Below are 25,035 nucleotides of genomic sequence, written 5' to 3' on the forward strand. Positions count from 1 at the left end.
TCCTTCAGAGAGCTGGAGTGGAATGTTTATCATGGTAAGGTGATTTAATGCTGCTGTCTTCTTGGATTGTAGGCTGCCTTTAGTTACCATTAATTATTCTTGCATTTTCTTTTCTTTTTTTTTTTTGGGTGCTGTTGAGAGGTTTTACAACTGGCACTCGGGAGATATGTGCTATAGTGAGAACACTTGACAGATTTAATTTTTTTTTTAGTACTTTTATCATTTGCATGAATAAGGCACAAAATGCACAGATTCAGGTAAACTCACACATAATATTTACAGAATATTGTCATTACCTGCATGACTTTGGAAAAAAACAAACCTTACTTTACACAACAAAAACAAATTGATTGCACTACTGTTGAGTTTTCACAGACTGCTTCTGCCAGGCCAATTAGTGTTTCTCCTTTTCTATTGACAAGAGTCTATCAGTGTGTAGGGCATTATTAAATGCAACAAAAACGTGACCTTCTCCAGTTACACAGGCGTTTGCCAAGTGAACTGACTATTAGCTGCCCTCAGCGAGAAGTACAGGGGCTCAAGTTCACAGTGGCCAGGTATTGGCTGGAGGCACTGTGGAAACACAGTGAAACTCCCCCTTTCCAGCCCAGAACACTAGATTTGAAATGCACAGCTCTGAATCAGTAGCAGCATAACGGAGTTGTGACGAATTAAACCTGTCTGCACTCTGTGACTGGGTGACTGTGATGCAGGCGTTGCCCTCAGAAGAGGCTGTCAGAGATGCGCAGTTCATCCTCAGCTGGCTCCGAGCTGAACCCAGCGGGCTGCAGAAGGCAGAGTCATCTGTTTGTTCAGTCATGCTCAATGTAAACAATTCCATAGCATAAAAGATGCAATGGGAATCTAAGTACATCCTAGTGTGTACAGTACACACACACACACATCCACACACACGCACAGCTTTATCTGTGGCAAAAACAAAATGCCACACACATGGAGAGAAAAAAATAATGCTACAGTTGGGCCAGAGACTTAATTCCAGCAAATTGATTATTAACCCAGCTACTCATTGAGACATTACCATTTTCTGACATTTGTGCAAGAGGCAAGGTGAATGCATACATAGTAATATGTTCACATTTAATGGGAATGACCACACTTAATGGCAGTCTAAAATGGAACCCATTTTTCAAGTATTTGCTTTCTGATTTTTTCCCAACAACTGTTTAGCTATTTAGAACAGTAACGTAGCCCCCACCCCATTGTGCTACACGTCTCCTTAGCTCCAAACAAAAGAAATGTAATGACCAGCACTTTCCTTTGTTTTTTTTTTCTTTTTGTGTTTGCTTGTAGCAAGCACACAAAGTCTTGCTACAGCTACATGTGGCAAGACACAGATGTTGCTCAGGTACAGACAGTTTCTTTGGCCACTTTGTTCTCCTTAGTAACAAGCAAGTCTCTGCCTTTTGTGTCTACCACAACATCTTTTCACAACCTGTACAGGTCAACGCCACGCTCATTTTAGCACAGACATGTCCTAGTAGCTGTATTTGTTCAGTGGTCTGACTGACGTTGTCTGAGGGACGAATGAGGGTTTTGGTGGCACGTCGGGTTTTAGGGAGGGTGTCCTCTTTATTCCTGTACGAGGCAGGGTGCCGTTGCTCGTGTAGCTGCTTTGCCTGGACAAGGAAGGCTGGAGGTGAACGCTGACAGGCGTCCCTTGCATGTAGTCCATCTTTGTGCCTGCCGTGGGAGCCATGTACCCCCCACGATTAATACTTGGCTGTCTGGATAACAAAACACCATTTGGTGAGTTCAAGTTTTTAGGAAGGGCAGATATTGAGTGCCTCTGTGAAGAATTTTTGTGATAACCCCTCTGCCTTTCCAAAGAGGTCATTGGTACTGCAGGAGTGGTGGGAACGTCCACTCGTTTTGTGGGGCTGTTTCTCGGCAGAGTCGATGGAGGAGAGTATAAAGACGCCTCCCTGTTGGGAACCTTAGGTGGGATCTCAGACATATTGCCCATTGGATCCAGCATTAAAGTCTGGTGGGCCACTTGAATATCTCCCATAATTGCTTTGGGATTATTAGTAGTTTCATTTAAGTGTTTCAGAAAATCATTCAGGGTGTTCCTGGAATCAACAGATCTCCTGTGGTCTCTTTTGCTGGATGATTTTGTTAATGGATGATCCATATGCTGCATCTTTTTGTCTGCCTTGTGCGCATTAGAATTTGAGAAAGATGTGTTGTAGTCATGGGTAGCGTTGGGAAGGACAATAGCACTGGGAATATGTCCATGGCTGAGAGGAGAGTGGGGTGGAGGACTAGAAGGAAAAAATTGAGGGCTTTTTAGTGGGGTTTCCTTTCGTGAAGCATTGAGGTTACCATGCGCCTTGTCCGACTGACTTTTCATAGCCTGCAGAGTCTTTTGTTGCAGAACCGGTGTAGATTCAGGAGTTGGAAGTGCAGCTAATTCTGGAGGCTGTCCCCTGTGGTCCATCATCATGGACTTGGTATCACCGTTTGGAGGCAGCTCCTTTCTGCTGGTGAGCAGGTTTGTGTACAGTTTGGGTGAATCCATGTTCTGCTGATACTCCTTGACAGGGCTGTCAAACAGCCCATTCAGTTTGGCAAAGCTCCCGCTGGAGTCCGTGCAGGACTGAGCCGATTCTGCATCTTTGTGTATTTTCCTGGATTTCCGTACAAATATATCCCGGTAACAGTAAACGGCCACTCCCGCGATAAAGGCTCCCAGGACAAAAGCGGCAAAGACACAAGTGATGAGGACATTCATGTGCACCATTTGGTTGGACTCTCCTGATTGTACTTCCCACCTCACACCTGCAAAAGACAGGCAGGATATCATAAATCCACAGGTATTTCATACTGACACATTTCAGAAGGCAGCCTTCCTCACAGAAGTGTCTATTAAGTGTTCTCAAGTGCTCTGGCTGTGGTGTTGGTGTAACTCAGTAAGATCCTGCAATCTACTCCCCTGGTGAATGCAAACAATTTTATAAAAATTATAAAATGACTGTGTGTGTGCTGACAAGGCTAAATGAAGACAGTCCATTTTCTGTGATAATGAGGAATGCTTGTTGTGGATTCTCTCCTTATATTTTGTTTAGCCGGTCCCCAAATTTCCTTTAAGGCTCACAAATAGTGGCCTTATGTTATTAACATTAATGATTTCTGCTGGAAAATTGAGGTTAGAAGGTCCTACTAGGCCAGACAGCAATTAATAACTTGTGGATGGATTTCTCTCTAACTTTCCTGCCCAACTCATAAATCAGAATCAAAAGAGAGACAGGATTATGCAAATGTTGTGTAAAAATGTATAACATATATACTGCATTGTTACAGCTAATGGAATACAGTAAAAAACTTGTAAACTATTTCACTCCCAGGCTGCTAGTCCTGGAGTGGTGCCTGCTGTCCTGCCATGTCCAAGTTTGAAGATAATGTGATCCTGTCAGAGCACTTTTATTTTTTACCAGAAACAAACATAAATACTTGCATAATATTATTATAAAAATAACTTAGGTTAAGTTATTAGAGGATGTTAAAATTTAGAAACTTTTAAGGCTTAGACCAAGAAATTGAATATTTGATTAATTTTTTATTTGGGTATTAACAAGCTCCCTTTGATTTTTTAGATTCTTTAAAGCAACCACAGACATCTTGCAGCTAAGACAATGTTAGTTTTTAATGAAAATAATTCTGTTGCTATCCCAGGAGATGTTAAAATGAAAGAGCAAGAGGGAAGGAACGGAGCCACTTTTTGTTAGAGGCAAGGCCTTTGAATATTGTTAATGTTCAGGGTTACAGGTTTTAATGGTACCGTGCAGAAGCAGAAGGAAAACATGAGTAAAGTTCACTAATAGCTATGACACAAAATGTGATTCAGAACCAAGAGCAGATGATGATAAAAACTTAAAGCTAAACAGAAAATAACTGCAACAAATTAAAATGACAAATGCACGGCCATAATGGCTGATAGGAAACCTGATATGTTTTGGTGAATGGTAATAAAACAGAAATGGTTTTTGGCTGGTGAGATTTTTCAGTAAATACAGAATTGTGCAAACATGTCTGTCACCTTGCTGTGCTATGCACTGAGAGAGACTTGTGTTAAATTTGGGTTATGGGAATGGAAGCTTCTCGATTCTGTGGTTGACTGCAAAAGTCAGTTACCAAAAGAGCTGATCAAAGGTTCACTTAGCTGAAAGAATGGCTAGAGAAAGATGAACTACAGGCAGAATAGGTTTCTTGTTGTGTTCAGCTTAAAACCTCTGCATGTCTCAGTATGTACTGAGATCACCTCTAGACTGATGCTCATATCCAGAGGATAAAAATTCACACTTGACCCTTGTTCTTCAAGAACATGTTCCATGCAAGCAGAGGTTGGGATTTGCCCCATTAACACATGGATTGCTCATGGAGCTTTTTGTTGTGTTCTGTTTTGCCACCACCCCCAACCCAAATGGAAAAACCCCCAAACACAGGCAACCATTTATGAGGACTAACAATGTAAGCCAAACTAGACTGGATTGAAAACTATAAACAGAGGTGCAGAGAGGTCTTGAAGGTAATTTTATTAATGTACCCAGAACTGCCATTGATTTCAATGGGAGTTTTGGACCACTCCAGGATTAAAAGACTGATCTTATTATCAGTGTTTCCCATTAGAAGCTCTAAGGAGCATTTTGTCCATGGGATAAGTAGGTATGAAAAACATGATTGCACTGTCTGCATATTCACAGGAAATGGGTGTAAAATAGAGCCCAACAATCACGGCTGTTACATTTAAGCCTTAGACAATGTGGAGACTATCAGGTTTCCATTCAGCTGCAATGTATTCCCTGGTAAGGCCTTACCCTTTGGGACACCTGATAATGGATCAGAATAATCAGAAGTGTTTGGGTCATCTTGAACTACAAATTTCCGAGAGCCAGTCACTTTAGGTTTCCAGGAACCAATCACTTTAGGTGATATAACTGGGATACTTGCCATTGTGGTAATGGAAGCTGAGGAGAACTCCATGTCTGTGGTGGCAAACAGATTTTTATTAATGTGTTTCATGGCACATCTAAGCTATAGCTGGACACAGTATTTTATGGGAGTTACATGTCAGAGCAAAATGTGACCCCCCCCTACACTCTGCAGAAGTACAGATGGCTGATTAAAATCAATTACTTCAAAACTGGAAGTATGAAAACAGTATATTTACTCTTCAACAGCTGCTAGCCAAAAAGTCAGAGAAGTCAACTGTGAAAGCAGTACAAAAGTTAAAGCAAGCAACTGTGGGGGTGAAAAGCACAACTTAGTCTACTTAATTGCTATATTCTTTGCTGGAGACAACACACTTGGCTGCCTTTTAAACATCTTAAAAAAAAAAAAAAAAGAAGTTACTTGGAATGGTACACACTCATGACAGGTTATGCCTGAGAAACCAGATCAGCACCATTACTGCTATTATGGTATACCAGGAACTGCTGAATGAGCCATTTCTGCAGGTGGGGATAAAAGGAATGTTTTTAACCCCTATTTTGTAATGGTTCCTAAGGAACAATCCTGCAGAGATTCTGGCTCCTCTGTAATATGCTTGCTGAACAGACCCACCACAGCCTACATGAAAATGCTCAGAGGAGGAAACTCATCAAATTGAGTTTACAGTTCAGTCTCATTTACACCCTTGAGTATTTTGTGTTCACTGTCCCAGTAGGTTTAGGCAGGAAGGTCTATAGCTCGAGATCAGACTTGAGAAATATACTTCAAAAGCACACTCATTCAGGACTTGAAAATAAGGTTCAATTGCATCTGTGTCATAAAATATTACTTTGAAAATTCAGTTGATAAACACTCATAAAGCCAGGCAGCATTTCTGTGTGACAGTTTTGTTTCCTTAAGTGAGTCTCTAACTTGCATTGTAGTTAGATAGATCTGGAAAATATTTGTCTCAAACATTACTTCTTGTCAAGTTACAGAAGTGAAAATGTCAGAAACCAAACCACAAATAATGTTCTTGTTGCACTTGTATGAATTTAACATACAAACAGATTATTGTCCAATTTGTCAGTCAGAAATGTGCCCTTGATTTGAAAGCAAAGACCCAAGTTCCAAAAGCAAAGACTGGAAAGTAAGGGCTGAGTCTTGCTCCTGTTGAAGTCAACACAGGTTCTGCTCTTGAGTTCAACAGAGGAGCACTGGGTGTCCCTGAACCCCAGGGGCTGGTGGTGAACACATTATTAGAAAAATCACTGGAGGAGAAAAGGGTGCAAAAGTCCATCTGACAACAATGCACAACATTTTTTCTAAGCCACTTTTGTCTACACAATTTCTCATTCAGCTACACAGTTTGTGATGTTAAATTTTTTTCCATTAGCATAAACTACTTAAAGCATTTCAAAAATAAAGAAATACACATTTTAGAAAATGTGTATTTGTGCAAAAAGCTTGCTGGGAAAGAAGGAAAAGAGAAAGGAGAGGTAAGGAGGAGGATGATGAAGTTCTGCCATTCATCTACTAGAGATGACCAAGAGGGGCATTCACAAATGCATGGCTGGGGATCGAGAGTAAAGCTCAGTGGACTTCGTGCAGTGAAGATGTCATCTATGTTAATCAGGCTCTTTAATAAAAGATGTCTCCATAAATAATGAGCTGTTAACATGCGGCTACACAGGGTGAAGTGCTGAGTGAGAAGAGTCTGACTATCTTTACCATCAGTGGGAACATGAGTAAAAGCACAAAAATGGAGGATTGCCAACTGTGCAAAAGGAAGGAAAAAAGGGCTGAAAATGCTGAACTGAAGGAAAGTAAAGGTCATTAATTCAAAAAAATTAAAAAAAACTAACCAGATGTTGGGTCGCCAAATATTTTGTAATCTGGTGTAGCTGTAGTAGGCAAAATTTCTAAAAGAATTAAAGGAACAAGTAATCAGTAAAAAGTAACGAAAAGAAAGCAAAAGATCTCAAACCTGAGTAATGGAAAATAAAAACTAAAATATCACTGGTTACAAAAAATAAATTCTTCAATACTTTGCTGTAGACCCCAAATAGCTGTAAACTGGTGAAGGAGAGAGAAAAACTCTGCCACCCAGGACTAGAAAGCTCAGCTTTGTGAACATTCACAGTAACACGGGTGACGTGTTCATCATGTTACTGAAAAGCTCATCAGAAATTTAACATCCACAGTGAGGTGTGGCCACAGACTATGGTGAGACATTCCAAAGGAGCAGCAGTGACTGTGCCTTACCGTGGCAGTCCCCAAGCTGTGCCGTGTTGCCGTATTCGACATCTTGGACGTATCCTCCAGTGCTGTGGTTGTATGAAACAAACAAAGAGAACCTGCAATTAACAGTATTAGTAAGGATACAAATGGAGATTTTTATTTTTCTGGAAGCAGCAGATGGAAACATACACAACAGCCAGTGTATGGCCCAGAGGATTGTACAAAATGTACACGATAGTCCAGCTTTAGAACTATCTCTATGTGCTTATGCCAGGAAATAGAAGAAAAACAATCCCTTTTTTTTAGCAACTACGTCATGTCTTCTTCATTGGGCATGCTCTTGGGTTTAGATACAACCATCCAATTATACCAGTTAAAGTTTGCACTGGCCTGCTACAAAGGCCTCTTTTTAAGATACAGCTGCTAGTGCACCATATATTACAGACTTGATTTGTGCAAAATGCCTTTGGTATGCATATATAACACCCCAGCTCCAGTGCAGAGACACAACCTTGCTCTTCCCACTGTGAATCCTGTGCTTTCATATCTGTAATTGCCTGTGCCCTGACCATGAGCATGCCTGGGAGGGGATACTGTGTCCTCTTGGAGCTGCTCAGGTTTGCATGCTGCAATTGCTTGCCTTCCTGCTTCCAACTGCTCTTCCTACAGGTCTGCCTGTCCTCCTACACATGTAAAACTCCCACTGAAAGCAAGTCTTCACCCAGAGGTTGCAGAATTAGGCCAGACTTTAGCATTCTGTTCTCTTACATATACAGTGCACTGAAAAAAATCTTTAAAAAACCAGATTTAGTAACTGTGTGCAAGGGAAGAGGCACAGGGCATGAGCTCATGGGGTCTGTAAAGCATATTTAGAGATGCTGAAAAGGAGTACTTACAACATGCCTGGTGTCACTCTTCCACATGCCTCATGGTCTAACCAGCCACAGTACGGGTCCCGTGAAGCAATACATGCCCTTGCAAGAGAAAAACCCAAACAAATCATGCATTTTATCCTTCCTTCCTAAGAAACATTGGTGCCCGTGCTTTAAGGGGGAGTTCAGGAGTGGAGCCGTACTTTTTGCATGACCCGTGACGCTCACACCGGCTCAGGGGAATTCTGACGACGCAGCTGGAGAACGCCACGAACAGAGCATGGTGGTCTCTGTCCAGCTGGAGGGAGATGACTCTTCTGTCTTCCTCGCTTTCTGCATTACACCTGGTCAGCAAACACAAGGGCAGGCCACTGCTTCAGACACTGTAGTACTCTGAGCAGTAAACATTTCATTTATTGTCTCTGTAGCTACTGAACAGAAGCTTTTCACATACATAAATGTAACCTGTGCTACTCTTTGCTGAGGCATTGCTAAACAAACCCCTGAGTTATCAAATGCTGGCTTCTGGCTCCTGCTAACAGCTAGGTGAGAAGTTGACTGAACGATGTAGGAAAAAAAAAATCCAAATCCACTTTCTTTGTTCTCTCAATCAGCATAAATATTGTGAGAGAGAAGAAGAGGAATCCTGTACTGGATGCCTGTAGAGTCTAATTGGAATGCTTCCACTCCCATTTTTTTTTGTGCCAAAAAATAAACAAGTTTAAAGTGATCAGATACAGGTTATACACTATCGGCCACTCTTGAGCAACCCTCAAGATAAGCACAGATCATTTCTTTTTAACATCAGCAAATCCTTCTGACGTTTCAGAAGTATTTGTGGGAGACTTCAACTGTGTCACTGACGTCACTGGAGTGGAATTAGGCTGTTCATTCAGCCCATGAAAAATGGCAAGTGACCAAATACTTTCAGGTTATTCAACATGAGGAACACTATGAAATGATCAACAAGTGATGATGTTGGTGATAATGAGCTGGTTTACCATAATCTTTTTTAACTGCGTACCAAGGACTAGATGAAGAGCCTGGATGTTCTAGTAATACTTACTTTGCAGGATTATATGCTTCAATCTCTTCCAGTAATATGCTGTCATTCAAAGAAAAAGGCCTGGTCTTTGCCAAGATTTTAAGTACTACTCCTGCTTCGGAGCCAACAAATATGACTGTGTAGTTCTGGTAGGGTCCAGCGGCGTGGTCTACAGCAATTGCTGTCAATCTGTATCTAGCAAGACAGAAGGTACATCATTAACAGCCAGATTTCTTGTTTTCCTTTTCACAGGTGTTACTTTTGAACTGTCATACCTGACACGTGTTTTGGTAAACCAGGGCTCCTCAGTGACTGAGGGAACAGCTGAGTCCATCAAAGGATGAGATTTGATGAAGGAGAGCGTTTCGTCTGGGAAATCAATGGAGGTTTTGTAAGCCTCTGCTAGGCCATGTTTTGCACAGCAGCCAGGTCTGAAATGAGAACAATATTGTTTTCCTCTTGATATTTTAGCTAATGAGAGAAGGCAGCCCGTTAATGAGCATCCCTATGGCTGAAGTGGCAAGCTCTGCTTTGGGTATTACCCAAAAAGGCACTCAAGAGTGCAGTTGATTTAAGACAGCTCTTTACAGGGACAATGCTATGACATCATGAGTGAGAACCTTTTACCTTGGCTTTGGTACTTTGTCTTCAGGTACAGCTGTCCAAACAGAGTCAGGAGTCTTTTGTTCTTTAAATCTGCCTTTGAAGACTTTCTCAATGTCATCCATACTGAAAGCACACACTGCTGAGCCAGGGATGCTGTAAAATTCAAAACAGTTTCAAGAACTCAGATTACAATGTCAGTGCAAGAGAGAACCCAAGATCTGCCTTTGCTGAAAGGCTGCTCATCTCTTACCTGTTGAGTTGTGTGGTGAATACACCCACAACAGTGGGCACTCCATTGATTTCTATTATGTCTGTGATGGACTGCAGAACATCAAAGTAGAAGAATGAATCCCCAGGAACTGAGCAGTTGAGCCGAGCTTTCAGAAAGGATGTCCAATGCTTTTCCAGGACCCTTTGGGAGCCCCCCATGTCATTTTTGCAGATGCGTGCCACACGGGAATACACAGCCTGTGAAAGGCAAAAAGAAACAAGGGAGAGAGGCTTGAGAGATGTCAGGGAAATGGTGCTTGTTTCTGAGCCCTTAATAAAACACCAAGATAATGTTGTTAACAGGAAGCTGCCATTTACCTGCACAGAGAAGATGAAAGCAAATGGTGTTCAGCTTGTAGTGCACAGGCATCTTAATGTATCACCAAGCAAATGCATCTCCACAGTTTGCTCCCACCCTTTTTGCCTTCAAAATTATATTGTTAGTGAGATTTAAAGACTTTAATTAACCATGTGTAAGGGATTTAATAATTTATTGTAGAATATCCTTCCATGGTGAGGCACGAGTATTATACTGTATACTGGCATGACTGAATTATTCAATATCCAGGGACATTAGAGAAACTTCTTTGAAACTCTCCTTTTGTGTTGTTTTCTTTTGTTTCTTTAATAAGCATGAATACACCCTCAGCTTTTCCATTACTTGGTGCAAGAGTTAAGGCAACAGCAGCACTAAGCCAACAGCACATTGAAAGACACCTGTAGTGAGGCCTGGAGAACAGAAACAGCTTTCTGGCTGAAGAATGCACTGCTCTAGTTCTTTTTCTCCCCTCCCTGTAAATTATAACCATGGTAAAACTGTGCAAGCTTTGTCCTAGTTTCTCCTTCATCTTGTGAACTGTGCTAGCTCCTGATGCTGTTTTAGGATGAGCTCTTTCTGCTATGACTCAACGCTCACGGTGACGATACCGACCTTGCCTAAAGTGTTGTGCTCTACAGCAATTTCTCGGAAGAAGAAATAGACGTAGTTTCCATATTCTATGGCATGGAGGAAGTGTGGTTCTGTAAGAAAGATCAAGGAGAAGTTACTTCAAAGAACTGCTCAATGGGCACACTCAATGGGCAGTGACACTGTGAGACCTGGCGGCTCCTCCCCAGCTCCACAGCAGCCCATGTGAGCTCCAGTGTACTTTAGGACGTCCAAATACAGATGCACTGGAGATTAAATGAACTTGAAGTCTTTAGCATTGGCTAATGGACTGTAAAAAGGCCCCACAGAAACTGTATTTCAATGAAGGTATTTTGTTACTGCAAATTCATTTATTGAAGCATTTAACAAAAATTTTGTCTGTTTTTTCTTCTTTTTTTCTCATTATGCAGCTTTTTAATATTCTGAAAGCCTCATGCATGCTGACATTGTAGCATATGTGTAAACCAGGCTGGCTGTGAATAACCTGACCTTCTGTGCCACTGCAATTACATTTGCCATGTGTATGGGAAAATACTTCCCAAATTACCTTTTATCCATTTGGAGTCATACTTTATTGTTCTTAAGGCAGATCCATCCCCCATGCTGCGATAAATAACAGCATCACTTGCCAGGAAATCTGCTACTGTTGCCGAATACAATTTTCCATCTAAAATGGAAGTTGAAAACATGGTATTAAGAGGCCTTTAATAATCTAGAGAATTCTGACTAGCCTGTATTTGTCCCCATTTCTTTACTGTCACATTTCCCCAAACTGCTGTAACCTATTTATTAACAGGTCAGCTTCTAATCCTTTGGAGGCCCTTTAAAAATTTTAAGAGCAGGGGCACCATGACACCTTTAGTTTTCCTGTACTTGCTTTAAAAGCTCTCTGTCTCCTTTGGTGTCATTAATCATTTAGACTCATTACAAGTAAAAGTTCTTACCAGCAAAGAGGGCGACATTGGTTTGTCTGGCATCAAATGGGCATCTTGCCAAACCACTAATTTCCTCCCCATCATACTCTAATGTATTCAACTAGAGAAGAAAAATAAATGGGTGATAGTGTCATTTCTATTTTGTGCACTGGCACAAAAGCAAAACATTGTCTTTCCACAAATCTTAATTCAGCACATTGGCTTCTGTCTGTTTTTATTTCACCTTGAAGCATTTTCCAGGCACACTGGATGTATTTGCTATGGCATAACCAGTGCAAGCAAAACCAGTAACAGATCAATGACACCTGCAGGACTCTTACCTGATAGTATCTGCACATGGGGTTAAATGCATTTGTTCCACAGACAAACACCATCTCATCATTTCTTGGAACAAAGACTTTAATGAAGTTGTGGCATTCATCCTGAAAAGAGAGCAAGATGTATTAATCACAAACTCCATGTATATAATAAATACTAGTGTCATTTTTCTGTAATGTGCTAAACTTACTTTATGTTTGCCTTTCATAGCACAGTTCTCTCTGTCCTGCTGCTTTGATCTCCACGTTAATTTCTGTTAAATCAGACCAGAAAGGAACATTTGAATTCCTTGCCACAGCAAATTCTTGAAAAAAAAAATTAAAACCAAAGAAAACACCTTTTCCTTCCCAGCATGCATCTGCTTACCTTGCTTGGGATAACTTCTGATTTTGGAACTTCATTTAAGTTTACAGTGTAAACCTGGTCCCTGTTTGCAGAGTAAAAAAACAGCAGTAAAGTCATTAATTCTGTGCCTCTTTAAGGCATAAAATAAGGTAAATCTATTTTCAGAATGTTATGTTAGACCAGCCACCTCTATGCTTATTTCTGTGTTTAATGCAAATGGGAGAAGGTTGTTCATGGGTAGCAGGGGTGGCTTTGATTTTTCTTGGTGTGGTTCTGAGATAACACCTGCAGGGTCCAGCTGTCCATGCCTGTCTGTCCATTCTGCTGAGGACTAACCCGGGCTGTAAATGTGCAAGTCTGTGTTATCCTCACTTCCTACAGCCCTGACGTGTCAGTCCAAGTTTAAAATGATCAGGAGAGGTTTTTATCAGGCAGGGTAGTAATATAAAAGAGGGAAAAGAGCATTTGATCATTGGTTTAAGTTTAACTACAGTAACTGCAGCCTTCAAATCCAATTTTCATGCACTGGCCATTGATATGGTATATTTCTCTGGGAAATTCTGCCCCAATTCTAATTTTTATCACATTCTGCACATTTTTCTAAATGAATTTTACACATAAATGCAAAACCAGAAGAGAAAAGAATTTTAATCTAATGAACTGAGTGAAGGAAAATTACCTGCCAGTGATATAAAGTGTGTCTCGAATTTTCAACATTAGCTGGAAGTCCAGTCTGTGCTGAGATTCATTGCCTGAAGGGCGTCCTCTAAATACTGGATATTGCCTTGAATCTGCAAGTAAAAATGGGCTACACCATCACTCAGGATTATAGAGCTAAAGAATCAATATATGGCATTGATTAGCTGTATATACTAGGTGTAGAAGGGTTTAAACTAAATTCCTTGAGTAATGTCTTGAATATAAATGAGGAAAAGATGGCTAATGTCAGCAAATGTTCTTTTTCCTGAAGTTATTGCTGTATTTCTGATTGCTTTTTTAAGAAAATGATTAAGTGTTCTATTAAAGATACAAAGCCAGTAAACACATTTCAATTTGAAAGGAATCAGATTTTTTTTTTTAATTTCCTATGGAGGGGCAAGGAAGAAGGAAAAACAAGAACAACATTAGAACTTTTCCCTGGTGCTCAGCAGCCCTTGCAGGTTACTCACAGTGGTAATCCACAACGTTGATGGGGTCCTCGTCTTCGGGGAAGCTGACGGCGCGGCAGCGGGACAGGCTCAGCAGCGTCACCAAGGCACAGAGCACGGGCAGCCTCATGGCTGGGGACAGGGGACAGCGCGGCGCCACTACCTGTGGGACAGGGACACGGCGGTGAGGCTGGCAGCACCGGATTTGAGCACTGGCAGCAGGGGACACTGATGGGAAACTGCTGCGTGACACAGCCCTGCCCGAAGCTGCTGGAAACATATTGATGTTTGCTAATTTCTAGCTGGATTTACGGGCATTTCCGAAGGAGCTGACGACTGTCAGCCCATTTAATTCACACAATCAGAAATAGAATATACAGGCTGCTGGCCTGGCAAGAAAAATTGTCAAACTTGGGATTAGAATTTTAATTAAACTGCAATCTCTTTCCATCCCCTCAATCACCGAATGTCATCCAGCACAAACCCTTTTCCCATAAAGTACCTAAATCTCATCCACAAAACGTCATGACGCACACAGTGTGTCTGAACATCCACGCAGTGTTTTAATGTCATTGCTTGTGTCCAGGCTGGGCCACCACAGTACTCAGCCCAATGTGCCCTTGTCACAGACCTGCTGCCCAGGAGCAGGCACCTGATGCTTTGCCTTGTGCGGGGACTTACACACGTGCAAAGGAAATGCCAAATGCTGCCCCTGCAGTGTGACAGCGTTGTCACACACTTCGCAGGGGTGGCAAGAGACTCAGCTGGGGATGCAATGTTGAACCACCTTCCCGAGATGCCATTTCCCCCTCGTTCTATTTCCTACTGTCGAAGGCTTCAGAGGCTTTCACCTGGGGTTGTGTGTGTGTGCTCTGTAGATCAGACAGCACAGATCACAACAGCACCACGACATCATACAACAAAGCTTTTAAGAGGGGAAGGGAAACAACTTCTTCAATTAAACCACAGGGATATTTTAGTGAGCAGAATGTAACTACTCAAGTTGCAATTTGGGTAGGATGCAAGAAAACACATCTCAAAGTGAAATGTGATCCTTAATGACTGCAAGTGGACTGGGCAGGGGTCATATTTCTCATTAGAAACCTGGCAAATGTAGTATTATTCCCTCCTCCAACCTTTTGGAGGCCTTCATTCAGCCCCGACTCACAGGTCAGAGCTCTGAGTCATCAGCTCAGTGCCTTGTAGTTGCTGAAATTGGTTATTAAATGCTTTGTCCAAACAGAAAAAAAGAGAAACCTTTCCATTTAATGTTTCAAGATTTTCAGTGAGAAGAACATGTTGCCAACACAAAGTGCCAGACCTGATCCAGCAAAGCACAAAAGTATTAATCATTTAATAATTTGAAAAGCAATTAAAGAAACCCCTTCACAACAACACTTAACCTTTCAGTAATGCTTATGGGGGATGAAAATGCTGTATTTGTTAATTGATGCTATGGCTGGCTAGGGGCAGGGCTTCCTCCTTGCAGAGGCTGCTGAGCTGTCAGCTGGGGCTGGGCTGCGAGGAGAGCAGCTGAAAGGCTGGGAACACTTGGGGTGGGGGTGGGGATGTTGTCTGGATGCCTGCCCATTACAGACTGACCTGGAAAGAAGCATTTTCCAGTGTTAATGATATTTCTGTATCTCAGTCCACCAGTCCAGAACGAATGGGCCGTGCTCTTAGTCAAGATTGATGAGTGCAGTGGTTAATAAACACTAATGATTCCTGGCACTTTCCCTCTGCTCTTCCTTGTCCTGACATGGCCTCTTCAGCTGAAGCATCTTGCGTTAAATTACTAATGAGCAAACTTAAAACAAACTGGAATTAATAAAGTTAGTCAAATTAGTTCTTTCTTGTGAAAGCACCATTAGAGCACAGTCCTGCAGCACTGTGGCTCCCAGACACAATAACAAATCATTAATGCTTGCACAATCTTTTTTTTTCCCGGCTTTTGTAAGGAAAAGCAGGCTCCAAATATCCAGCCCACTCCTTTTCCAGTGACAGAGAAAGGGGAAATGCATAAACTGCACGTTGAGTTGATGCACAGTAACATCTATAAGGTGCTTAGTAAAAGTCCTCCCTGAAGCCCTGTTTTCTTGGAGAACAAATGAATACAAATTGCCAAAGAGCAAGAAGCTCTCCCAGACATGTAGGCTGCAGTCAGCATAGAAGATGAGGCTGCTTGTGGCCCACATCATGACTCAAAGGGACCCTGGCCCGGCTTCAAATTGCACACAACTTGCAAACTGTACAAGTCCCACCTGTACTGAGCAGGGGCTTGTAACAGGAAGTTTCTTTTTCCTTCCATCTGGGAAGAACTGACTGGGGTGACAATTACAGAACTTCCGTGTCACCTGCCTTACACAGGCAGATACTGATTTCTGAACTCCAGGAAATGGCTGCGTTAAAAAGGGCAACTTGTTTTTGTTTTTAGGTCACGATTGCAAAGGGCAACTTGTTTTTAGGTCATGATTATCATGGCCAATATGCAGCAAACTGTCACAAAAGCAAACAGGAAACAACTGAAATGCCAGGTAAACAGAGTATCAGTTCTCTCAAACAGATTCAGATTTCAGGCTGGGTATCAAACTCCCTAAAAGAATGTGAAGTTTTGTAAATGTAAATCCAGAGGATGTGTTTTCCCAGAGACTGCATTCAGAGTGGAAACAAACTCACATTTACGTCTTCCCCAAAAACCCCTCAAGCATCTCAGGATACCCCAGAGATGAATCCCAAGGACATACAGGGCAGCAACAGTTATGTTCAGCAAACTTTTCTAGCTAAACATCATCTGTCACAAATCTCTATCAAAGAAAATACCGACATGAAGCACAGACCTTTGTCAAGAAAAGACAGAAAAGCAGACAGCTGCACTGGATCAGCAAACCACAGGTAATCACTTCTCACCAGCCAGGCAACAGGTACAGATTTCTTTGTTATTTTGCTTGTCAAATTATTAAAAGAATATTAACAGTAGCTCTGCTTTCCAGCTACATATGAAAAGAAAATGCACCTGCTTCAAGAGGCTCTTGAATACAGCTTTTATCTGGTTGGACACAGGCTTGAGATCAGAACCACTGAAGAGAGAATAAACTGGGAAGAACAGCTGTTTCCTGGGTAATCACAAAAATGGGCTCCATCTAGCCCTTGGAGCAGGGCTTTATGACAGCCAGGTGTGGCCTTCTGGTAGACACAGATAGACTGGTGTGAAAGTCGTAATTCCTGCCACATTCAAACCTTTTAGTGGAGGCCACTACTGGGGACTACAAATAACCATGCTGAAATATCTGTTAGGCCTGCAATAGCTGATTATGAAATGCTGGCAATGTCTACCTTCAAGAAAATGCAGAAAACATTCATACTCTGCGTTTGATTATTTTCCCCTGCCAGGATTCAGCCCAGTCTTTGATTAATTTCTCTTACAAATTGCATTCCTAGCATTTCTGCTAGAAAACAATCCATGGCAAGTGCAATGTTTGGAAATTACCATATTGCTATCCTTGTTTTGCAGCTGGGGAATTGAGGCACAGATCAAGGCTGAATTTGTGACCGGGGCCAACCACCAAAAAGCCTTTTCAAAGGTCCTGAGCTGCTTGGGGTCAGATGTGCTCCTTCCCTGCAGCACTGACCAGTGTCCCTCAGGTGAAAAGCTGCTCACAGATCAGAGCTCCTCTGGCCACGTGGCCTGTGCCATAATGAGTTGTGTCTGCCAGGAGAATGAACCAGAGGTGTAAATGTTAACTGGTGGCAAAAATCCACCTTGTTAAGGCAAGTAACCTGCCTAAAACAGGCCTCGGGGAGATGCTGTTGGTCAAATGGGAGGCAGGCAGTTGTCCCAAGTAATAAACTGGCTCTTTGTGGCTGCCACCACCTTTCAATCTCAGCTAGAAATCCCATCCTTCAATTCCTGATTGGGGGAATCCAGAGAAGCAGGATATAATTTCTGTTAAAATATGAGCCTGCCTTCAAACAATCACACACGAAGGGGAACAGGCTGGTGTTTCTTGCCCATTAATCTATTCCAGCCTTTGACAACGTGCTGGTGACGCTCCATCAATCATCTTTCCGTGCACTGCCACGTAAAAGAGAAGGGGGAAGGGAAAGGGCATTCAGCCAGCTGGGGAAAAGCAGCATCTAAAATGGCTTCAAACCAGACTGATGCAATATCTTCTACTTACTGAAAAAAGAATTCTTAAAAATTTTCCTAACACAATAAATGCTTCTCAAAATGCTAAGCACAGACAGGAGTGCAGTACAGCAAATCCAGGCTCAAGTTCAAGACAGGTCACAACAAAACATACATCCTAAAAGTTAGCTCACTTGTGGAGAGTTTGGCAAGGAAAGGAGGAAAGAGTTGCAATAATAAAAGGTGAGTAAATGACTACATCACCTTCCTCCTCCACCAGACTCAGGCTGTTTGGTGAGACCAAGGATCCCCTCTGTGCTTGGAAGTACAAGCTGGCCATAATGTTGAGGGAGACAGGCAGAATTGGTTAGTAATATACTGAGCCCAGTCAATTCATGTTGATGTGCTTTCCCACAATCTCAGCTGACTGGACTCGGACAAATGAGGAAATCCCTGCTGTCCTCTGCTTCTTCCTGCATGCAAATGGCTCCCTGAGGGCACTAATTAGTGCAAAGGCACTGACTGGTGTCTTTCTCAGTTGGTACCTTCTGAAATTTGAGCATGAAACCACTCCAATAATAAAAGTAAAGCCAAAACAAAACAATCTTTTACTGGTGCTTGTTCACAGATGTTCAACAAGTTTCTCAGGGCCTACAGCTGAGACTTCAGACACAGAGCAAGGCTGATCCTGTGCAAACCCCAGCAGCTTCCACCGAGCCCCTGAGACCAGCCCTGCTGGGGGGCACAGGGCACCCTTGGACAGCAGCTCCAGGGCCGAGCCCTTGCCTTGAAGCTCTTTAACCAGAACAACACTCAAGCAACAAAGATCTGTTGGCCAGGCTAGAGCAAGTCACAGGTTCCACCTGCACCCAAGTAAAGGCTGAATAGGAAGTTGTGTTTAGCACCTCTCCCCCCCCTCTTTTTTTTTTTTTTTTTAATGCAAAGGACTAGCATAGAAAGGTTAAAAATCTTGTTTACTGCAGCCTCAGGGATTATCTTTTGATGTACAAATCACTTATGGTCTACTAGCAGCAGTTAAAAAACACTACCTGAAAAGAGTAGGGTCCAAATTCTGGGTTTCATGAAGTTAAAAGCCTGCTGGGAGTGACTCCACTTTGGGGGGCTAAGGATTTGCACCTGAATTTACTTGCTGATGGTAACTGCTGCCAGGTGGGACAAGTTCAACTTCTTGAGGCAGCTGCAGAGAGAACACAGCTCGCCAGCCAGTGCACAGTACTGAGAGGGGGAGTGTTGCTCAATTTCGGTTTGTGGACCAGGTCAATCTTTTCAGAAGATAAAACACCCAGAAGAAAATATATGAAGGTGGTACAGGCTGCCTTCAGGGGTGCCATAGACTTGTAGAAATGTACATATTGGCAACTACAGATGCACCAGAACAGTCACCCAGAATAGCACCTCATCCCTGCTGTGACTGGAATAAAATACCTCCAGAGCAGAGCCCCACACTGGGAGGAACCAGACCAAAGTGTGTTTTGATAATCAAAATCTGCAAATGGATCCTTTTTGTACCATCTGAGTCAAAATATAAGACCAGTATGGCCCAGGGCCTGGTGCCTCAGACTCTAGAGGGGGAGCCAACATTTCTTTTCCCTATCTCCATTTTTTGGTCTTTTTTTTCTGTCTTACTGTGTGAAATGTGTATGATGAGTCATTTGCTTACAAGCCAGAAAGTATTCCACACAGAATGCAACATTTGCCTTAAAAATCTGTATCAGTATCTGGGATATGAAAGGCAGGGAATTGGATGCCCATTTTAGGTCATATCTATACATAGGTTTTCCAATGATGCAACTGCATTATAGGGTGTAAGTCCTTCCCAAACAGGGATACAATAGCCAGCATCAATGCAAGTGTGATTTTCTTTATAATTCTTTTTAATGTCATTCCAGTGTGTGTTTCTTCTAATGAAGACTGACTTCAGTAAAGTTCCTGAAGGCAATGCCTGACACAGAGGTTTACTGTACATTCAAATCTTAGAGATTCTCTATGATGTGATAAATCCATGTTGTGGAATTTGGTGACAGATTGTTCCAGCTAATTATCAAATAACACAGGAAAATATTTGTGGCTATGATGAAAGAAAGGTACTTAATTTTTGCAGTCCCTTTTAGGAAGATGAAGCATGATTTTGTATGAATGAATAGGTAATAAAAACTCCTTCTGTCCTATAAATGTACACCCAAACGTAAACTTGCAGTATGCAGCCATCCTTACTTTTTATAACAACTTTAAAGTCTTCAGCTCTGAAGAAAAAAATTTAGGATATTTAGAGCTGAGATATTAATTGAGCATGAAAGTGCAAATAACAGGTCTGTTATTTTAAGATAATACTTGACTTCTTTTAAGGATTCTGCATTAACACCTCTTGATCTATGCCTAAGTAAAAAAAGATAGTTTAATATTAAAGTGATGAAACCCTACCAGTGAGTATCACAGCTTTCATCTTAATTGGCTTATGGCACTGCCAGCCACACTTCAGTTGTTTGCAGGCTTTGAACGTTGCAGCAAGCGCACCCCTCTTGCTCTAGAACGAGCTGACAGAACTTGCTAAATGGATGGGGTGACTTTTAATGATGCAAGCGTTTAGTGCTTGATTAGAAACACTTTGAGGGCTAAATTCTCCTGTGATCAGAAATTCACTTGAACACCAGATAGTTCCAGCAGGAAAGGAAATAAAATGCTGAGCAAACTGCAAGTGATTGCCTCAATTATGGTTATTTTAAGTTAATTTTTGAGATTGAATGTTAACTACCTTCCCTTATAAGGGTGACATGAAAGTCCTGCACCTGAAACCAACCTTTGCTTTCAGCTCACATCTATGGTCAAATCTGTTCTGTTTTGCAAAGCTCCTGCAGGACATGCTTTCCCTGCAAGTTTGCCAGGGCTGGGCTATCAGTGATGGAGTGCAAGGTGCTTTAACTTAAGCAGTGCTCTGGATTTACCATTTCAGCAGATCTGCATTTCATTAATTCAAACTGCTCATGCCCAACTGGGACTGCTCTAGGATATACTAAATTTATTTGTGGAAGTGGCCATGGACTGGTGCAGAGAATGTCAGTACAGTGACATTTATTCCACACTCTGGGCACTGATCCTCCATTAATTCCTGGTAGCAGGAGCTCCTACCCTGCCCTGACCCCAGCATGGGGAAAGCACAGCCACCCTGCTGTGGGGAGCAGCTGTGGCTCACCAGGGTGAAGTCCTGAGCACCTCCAGCTCCCAGTTGTGTCAGAGGTGTCTGATGCTTTTGATTAATGTGTTTTAGACCAAGACACTTTTATCCTGGAAACCAGGGAGAACCCTTAAACCATAATGGCAAAGACCTAATTACCCCCTGAAGTACATACAGGCTTGGATGTAGGTTCAGTAAGATCCAAACTGCCCCCTTTGGCCTGAAACACAAACCTAAAACCTAGATCAAAGTATCACTTTTCCTTCCTCTGGGAGGGCTGGCTACAAGGGTGGGTCAGTGCTGGAAGTGAAGGAAGTCAGAGTTCTTCCTGGAAGCCTGCAGAACATGATTTACACAGCAAAACTGCCACTTATTGCAGCATGATTAAACATCATCTGATAAGGAAACTCTGAGACAGGTATAAACCAGTACTTGCAGGTGAGCACATAATGAAGGTCTCAGGCATAACTTGCACAAGTCCAGCTGACGCCACAGCCAAGGGAGTTGCTGGCAGCACCCCGGGCCTGCTGTCCCAGCCCTGCTGTCTGCCAGCCCTGCAGAAAGCAGCCTAAGCAGCCTTCCCCCTGAGCAGGGCTGCAGCCCTGATCCTGAGATAAGTGCTGCCATTTGAGCCCTGGCTGGAGCCCAGGAGGTCAGGGTTTGCCTACTGGATGAAGTGAATGGGATGTTTTGAAATGGAAGGGAGCTTTGGGGGAAGGAATATGCCCCAACAAGCAGGGCAGACAGAGAAAAAAGGGATTTGCACAGTGGAAAGGGCACATCTGCTGTTCAACAGGCTGTACCTCAGACAATGTTGCTGTCAACCTCACTCCAGAAAGCATCACTTCTTTCCACCCACTGCTCTCCCCTGCTACAAACATCCCTCCAGCAGCTCATCACTGCCTTGCTGGAGCATTCTGGCTTGAGCTGCTGCTGCTGGGGAAAAGGCTGCTGCATGTCACTGCTCTCACTTCAGAGAGAAAGTAAATGGCTGCGGAAAATGCAAAGGGAGAGAAGGAGAGGACTCAACTGGCAAGAAGCACATGAGATCTTAAACACTGCGCTGGTGTTCTCAGGATGCCATTCTCAGGGCTGGAAGGGTCAGCCAGCCCTGCCTGCAGGAATACTGCCTGCAGAGACTAGGGAACAACACGTTTTTAACTAGTCTTGTTTTTTCTTCACGGACAAATCTGGTAGCTGACCACCCAGTTACCTATTTGTGCATGCAAAGCATGTGCCCTGCCCCTTTCCTGGGCACCATCAATTACACGTACAAAACACAGGCATGAAAACCTGGAGGAACCTCGAGCTCAAAGTTAACAATTACTACTATCTTGTTACGATTAAAGATTAACTATGCCAGTAAAACGGATGTGTTATGAAACGTTTTTCCCAGGCTGACAGTAAATAGAGTTTTGTTTTCTTGGTTTTAGTTTGTTTCTTTTTTTTAATCTCAAAGTCTTCTCAGGATTTGGAGTAGTTGCTTAAACTGCTGCTTTTATTTACCATAATACCAAAATGTTGTCATTTGCCACGTGACTGCTCATACTTTCATTTGAGATGTCGTGCAGAAACACATGGAAATCTGGTGAAGGCAAACCAATTTTAGAACATGTTCCGAGCAATTGTTTTGCAGCACTGCCCTACAGTATGAAGTCTCTTCCATTTCTTAAATTGCTTAATCAAATGCAGACTCTGTTCCAGTCACGCTAAATTTTCACATAATGGCAGAAAAATACTTCTTTCTAGCCTAGCACTGAACAGTTGGATCACATTATCACATTTGCTGCCTTTGTAGTCTCCAAGTGTGTATTTGTAAAAGTATGTATATACATATTCACAGGGGAGAGGGGGGAACACCGGTGCTCATGCTGTGAGACCCTGGGGATGGTCAGAGGGACAGAGATTTGCCTTGAGAGGTACCTGAGCTGAGGGTCTTTTGGGGGGGACCTGGCTTACCAGAAATGCAGAGCAGTGGTAAAAAACTTATTTTTATTTATTTAGAAGTCAGATGTATTAGTGCAGCATTTGATCTGGCTGATTGCTGGCCCTGCAGTCTGTTGAAGTTATTAAACTGATATAAATGCAGCAAGGTAAACTACACCTATTCATTGCCAGCTTGGGGCTGGAGACAGGAGAGGTGAAATGTGCAGCCTTGGCTCTCCCTGCTCCGGGTCTCAGGCTTGGGCACATCCCTGTGTTGATTTGGAGAGCTCTGCACCATAGGACTGCCCACTTTGCACAGAGCAAACACAACCTGCAGAGCCCAGCCAGGCAATGTTTGCAGCTGGATGCAGCCATGCTGGGCACCAGCTCTCCCTCCCCTCTCTTTTCCTTGGGCTCCATCACCTCCCAACATTCACTCTGCAAGACAGGGAAACACTGGCATCACAACACTTTGGCATTTTGACTAGTGAGCCACAGAGAAGTCACAGATCAGACCTTTCAGAGTAAAATTTAAAAAAAATATTCAAATCAGTAACATATGGACTGCAAGTGCTTGAATCAAGGTCAGAAGGAAATCTGTGCCAAATCGGGGAATGAGACTTAGGGCTTTAAAGCTTTCTATTACAGCCTGTCCCATTCTCTCCCACACCAGCCTCCCCAGATCCCCAATACAATTACAATGTTTCCTTAAATCCTTGGGTTGTCACTGGTAATATTGGCCAGTGTAACAACATGACAAGATAATCATACCTATCCCCCACAGTATTTACATCTGCAGGTCTATTTTTCTTACCCATCTGTACCAAACATTTAGGTTTGTGCTGGCACAGCTTGCTGCTGAAGACCACCGTTTAGTCATGAGCAGTGTTACGTTTTTGGTGAGGATGAAAACCTGATGCTTTAGGGGGAGGAAAAGCCATAATCCACTCTCACAGTAAAACCTGTATAGTGGTACGCAAGACAAAAAAATTTCTATCCATACCCTTGCAGGAAATCAGATTAATCCCCAAAGCATGAGATTTGATTATTTTTGTCTGAGGTTATCATCAGGGAAAAAACCTACATAATGCTAAAAATATCCACACAGCATTTACTTTATGAAGAAAATATGATTTACTGAGCAAAACAAATTACTGACTTTTCGGTGTTAATCTTTGATAAACACGTGCTGGGTTAAAGAAACTGTCACAGAGAGAAGTTTGCAAATTGAAAGAAACCATTCAACTCTGCAAGATTATTCCCCCCTCCCTTTATTACTGCTTTCATGAGACACCTGGGGACATTGTTCACACACTGTTGACAGCTTCCCCACTACTGCCTCTCCTCTGTTATCCGCTCCCTTCTCCTCGGCACTCGTCCCCAGGTGGCGATACACAAAGGGGCTATATTTGCCAGGGGTGCCAAAGCTGGCTCTTGGACAGCTGTCAGAGAGCCAGCGGGCCCTCTCCTGCCTGCCAGGTTGGTTGGTTGAAGTTGTTTCCACGGGGCACTGACCCCAGGCAGTGCTCTGGTATTCACTCCTGGGAGCTGCTCAGGAAACGCGCACTGCCTGCACAGCCCCTTCTTGCTTTAGCTACCATCACACCCACAGGCAGGGCCACGCTCCCTCATGCTGGGCTATGTTCAAGTGCCACCTAAAATTTCAATACTGCAGCCTTAACCATACATGGACGTTTTTGTAAATGAAATATGCATTTTTCTTCTCAGTGGTCTCCCAAAACACGATGCCTACACAGCCCAGTGGGACACGTAGGGGTTCACACAACATGGGAAGGGGGTACCTAAACAGAGGCACAGCATAAACAAGGGCTTGATATACAAGAGTGAAGATTTTCTTTTGACCCCAAAGTGCATCTGTCGTAATAGACACTGAAATAGCAGCCACACTTTGTGCTGGTGCTGCAGTCCCTGCCCACCGCACATACACACGCCTGGGAAGCCAGGCAGCAGCACTCGGGGGAAATACCTTTTGTTTCACACCACAATAAAGCTCTGAGGAAGGCCCTCATAGGTGTGAGCTGGTACTTTACCACTGCTTGAGAAAGCAGAGTCCCAGCTGCCATGACCATTTGGTAAAAAAAAAGATGAACTATGTAGCTCACATTAAGGAA

At 42.8% G+C, this 25,035-nt stretch overlaps 1 protein-coding gene across 8 annotated transcripts in view; it reads right to left on the reverse strand.

Annotated features, from left to right (window-relative positions):
• Nucleotides 1-1,280: 1,280 nt before the first annotated feature.
• The window catches only part of SEMA6D (semaphorin 6D), a 29,142-nt gene continuing 5,387 nt past the window's right edge, over nucleotides 1,281-25,035 (reverse strand). For 3 of the 8 annotated variants that reach the window (XM_063412142.1, XM_063412137.1, XM_063412143.1), the window contains exons 2-19: nucleotides 13,680-13,821; nucleotides 13,190-13,301; nucleotides 12,532-12,592; nucleotides 12,356-12,418; nucleotides 12,168-12,269; nucleotides 11,857-11,947; nucleotides 11,460-11,579; nucleotides 10,916-11,004; nucleotides 9,965-10,182; nucleotides 9,736-9,867; nucleotides 9,384-9,539; nucleotides 9,130-9,303; nucleotides 8,267-8,407; nucleotides 8,088-8,165; nucleotides 7,216-7,307; nucleotides 6,816-6,872; nucleotides 4,839-5,006; nucleotides 1,281-2,802 (exon numbers count right to left, since the gene is read on the reverse strand). In XM_063412142.1, the coding sequence (XP_063268212.1) occupies nucleotides 1,499-2,802; nucleotides 4,839-5,006; nucleotides 6,816-6,872; nucleotides 7,216-7,307; nucleotides 8,088-8,165; nucleotides 8,267-8,407; nucleotides 9,130-9,303; nucleotides 9,384-9,539; nucleotides 9,736-9,867; nucleotides 9,965-10,182; nucleotides 10,916-11,004; nucleotides 11,460-11,579; nucleotides 11,857-11,947; nucleotides 12,168-12,269; nucleotides 12,356-12,418; nucleotides 12,532-12,592; nucleotides 13,190-13,301; nucleotides 13,680-13,788 (3,267 nt within the window). In that variant the 5' untranslated portion in view covers nucleotides 13,789-13,821 and the 3' untranslated portion in view covers nucleotides 1,281-1,498. The remainder of the gene's footprint in view (nucleotides 2,803-4,838; nucleotides 5,007-6,815; nucleotides 6,873-7,215; nucleotides 7,308-8,087; nucleotides 8,166-8,266; nucleotides 8,408-9,129; nucleotides 9,304-9,383; nucleotides 9,540-9,735; nucleotides 9,868-9,964; nucleotides 10,183-10,915; nucleotides 11,005-11,459; nucleotides 11,580-11,856; nucleotides 11,948-12,167; nucleotides 12,270-12,355; nucleotides 12,419-12,531; nucleotides 12,593-13,189; nucleotides 13,302-13,679; nucleotides 13,822-25,035) is intronic. The other 5 variants (XM_063412138.1, XM_063412140.1, XM_063412139.1 and 2 more) reach the window with 5 other exon arrangements.

This window comes from Prinia subflava, chromosome 15, assembly GCF_021018805.1.
Source record: "Prinia subflava isolate CZ2003 ecotype Zambia chromosome 15, Cam_Psub_1.2, whole genome shotgun sequence".
NCBI lineage: Eukaryota > Metazoa > Chordata > Aves > Passeriformes > Cisticolidae > Prinia > Prinia subflava.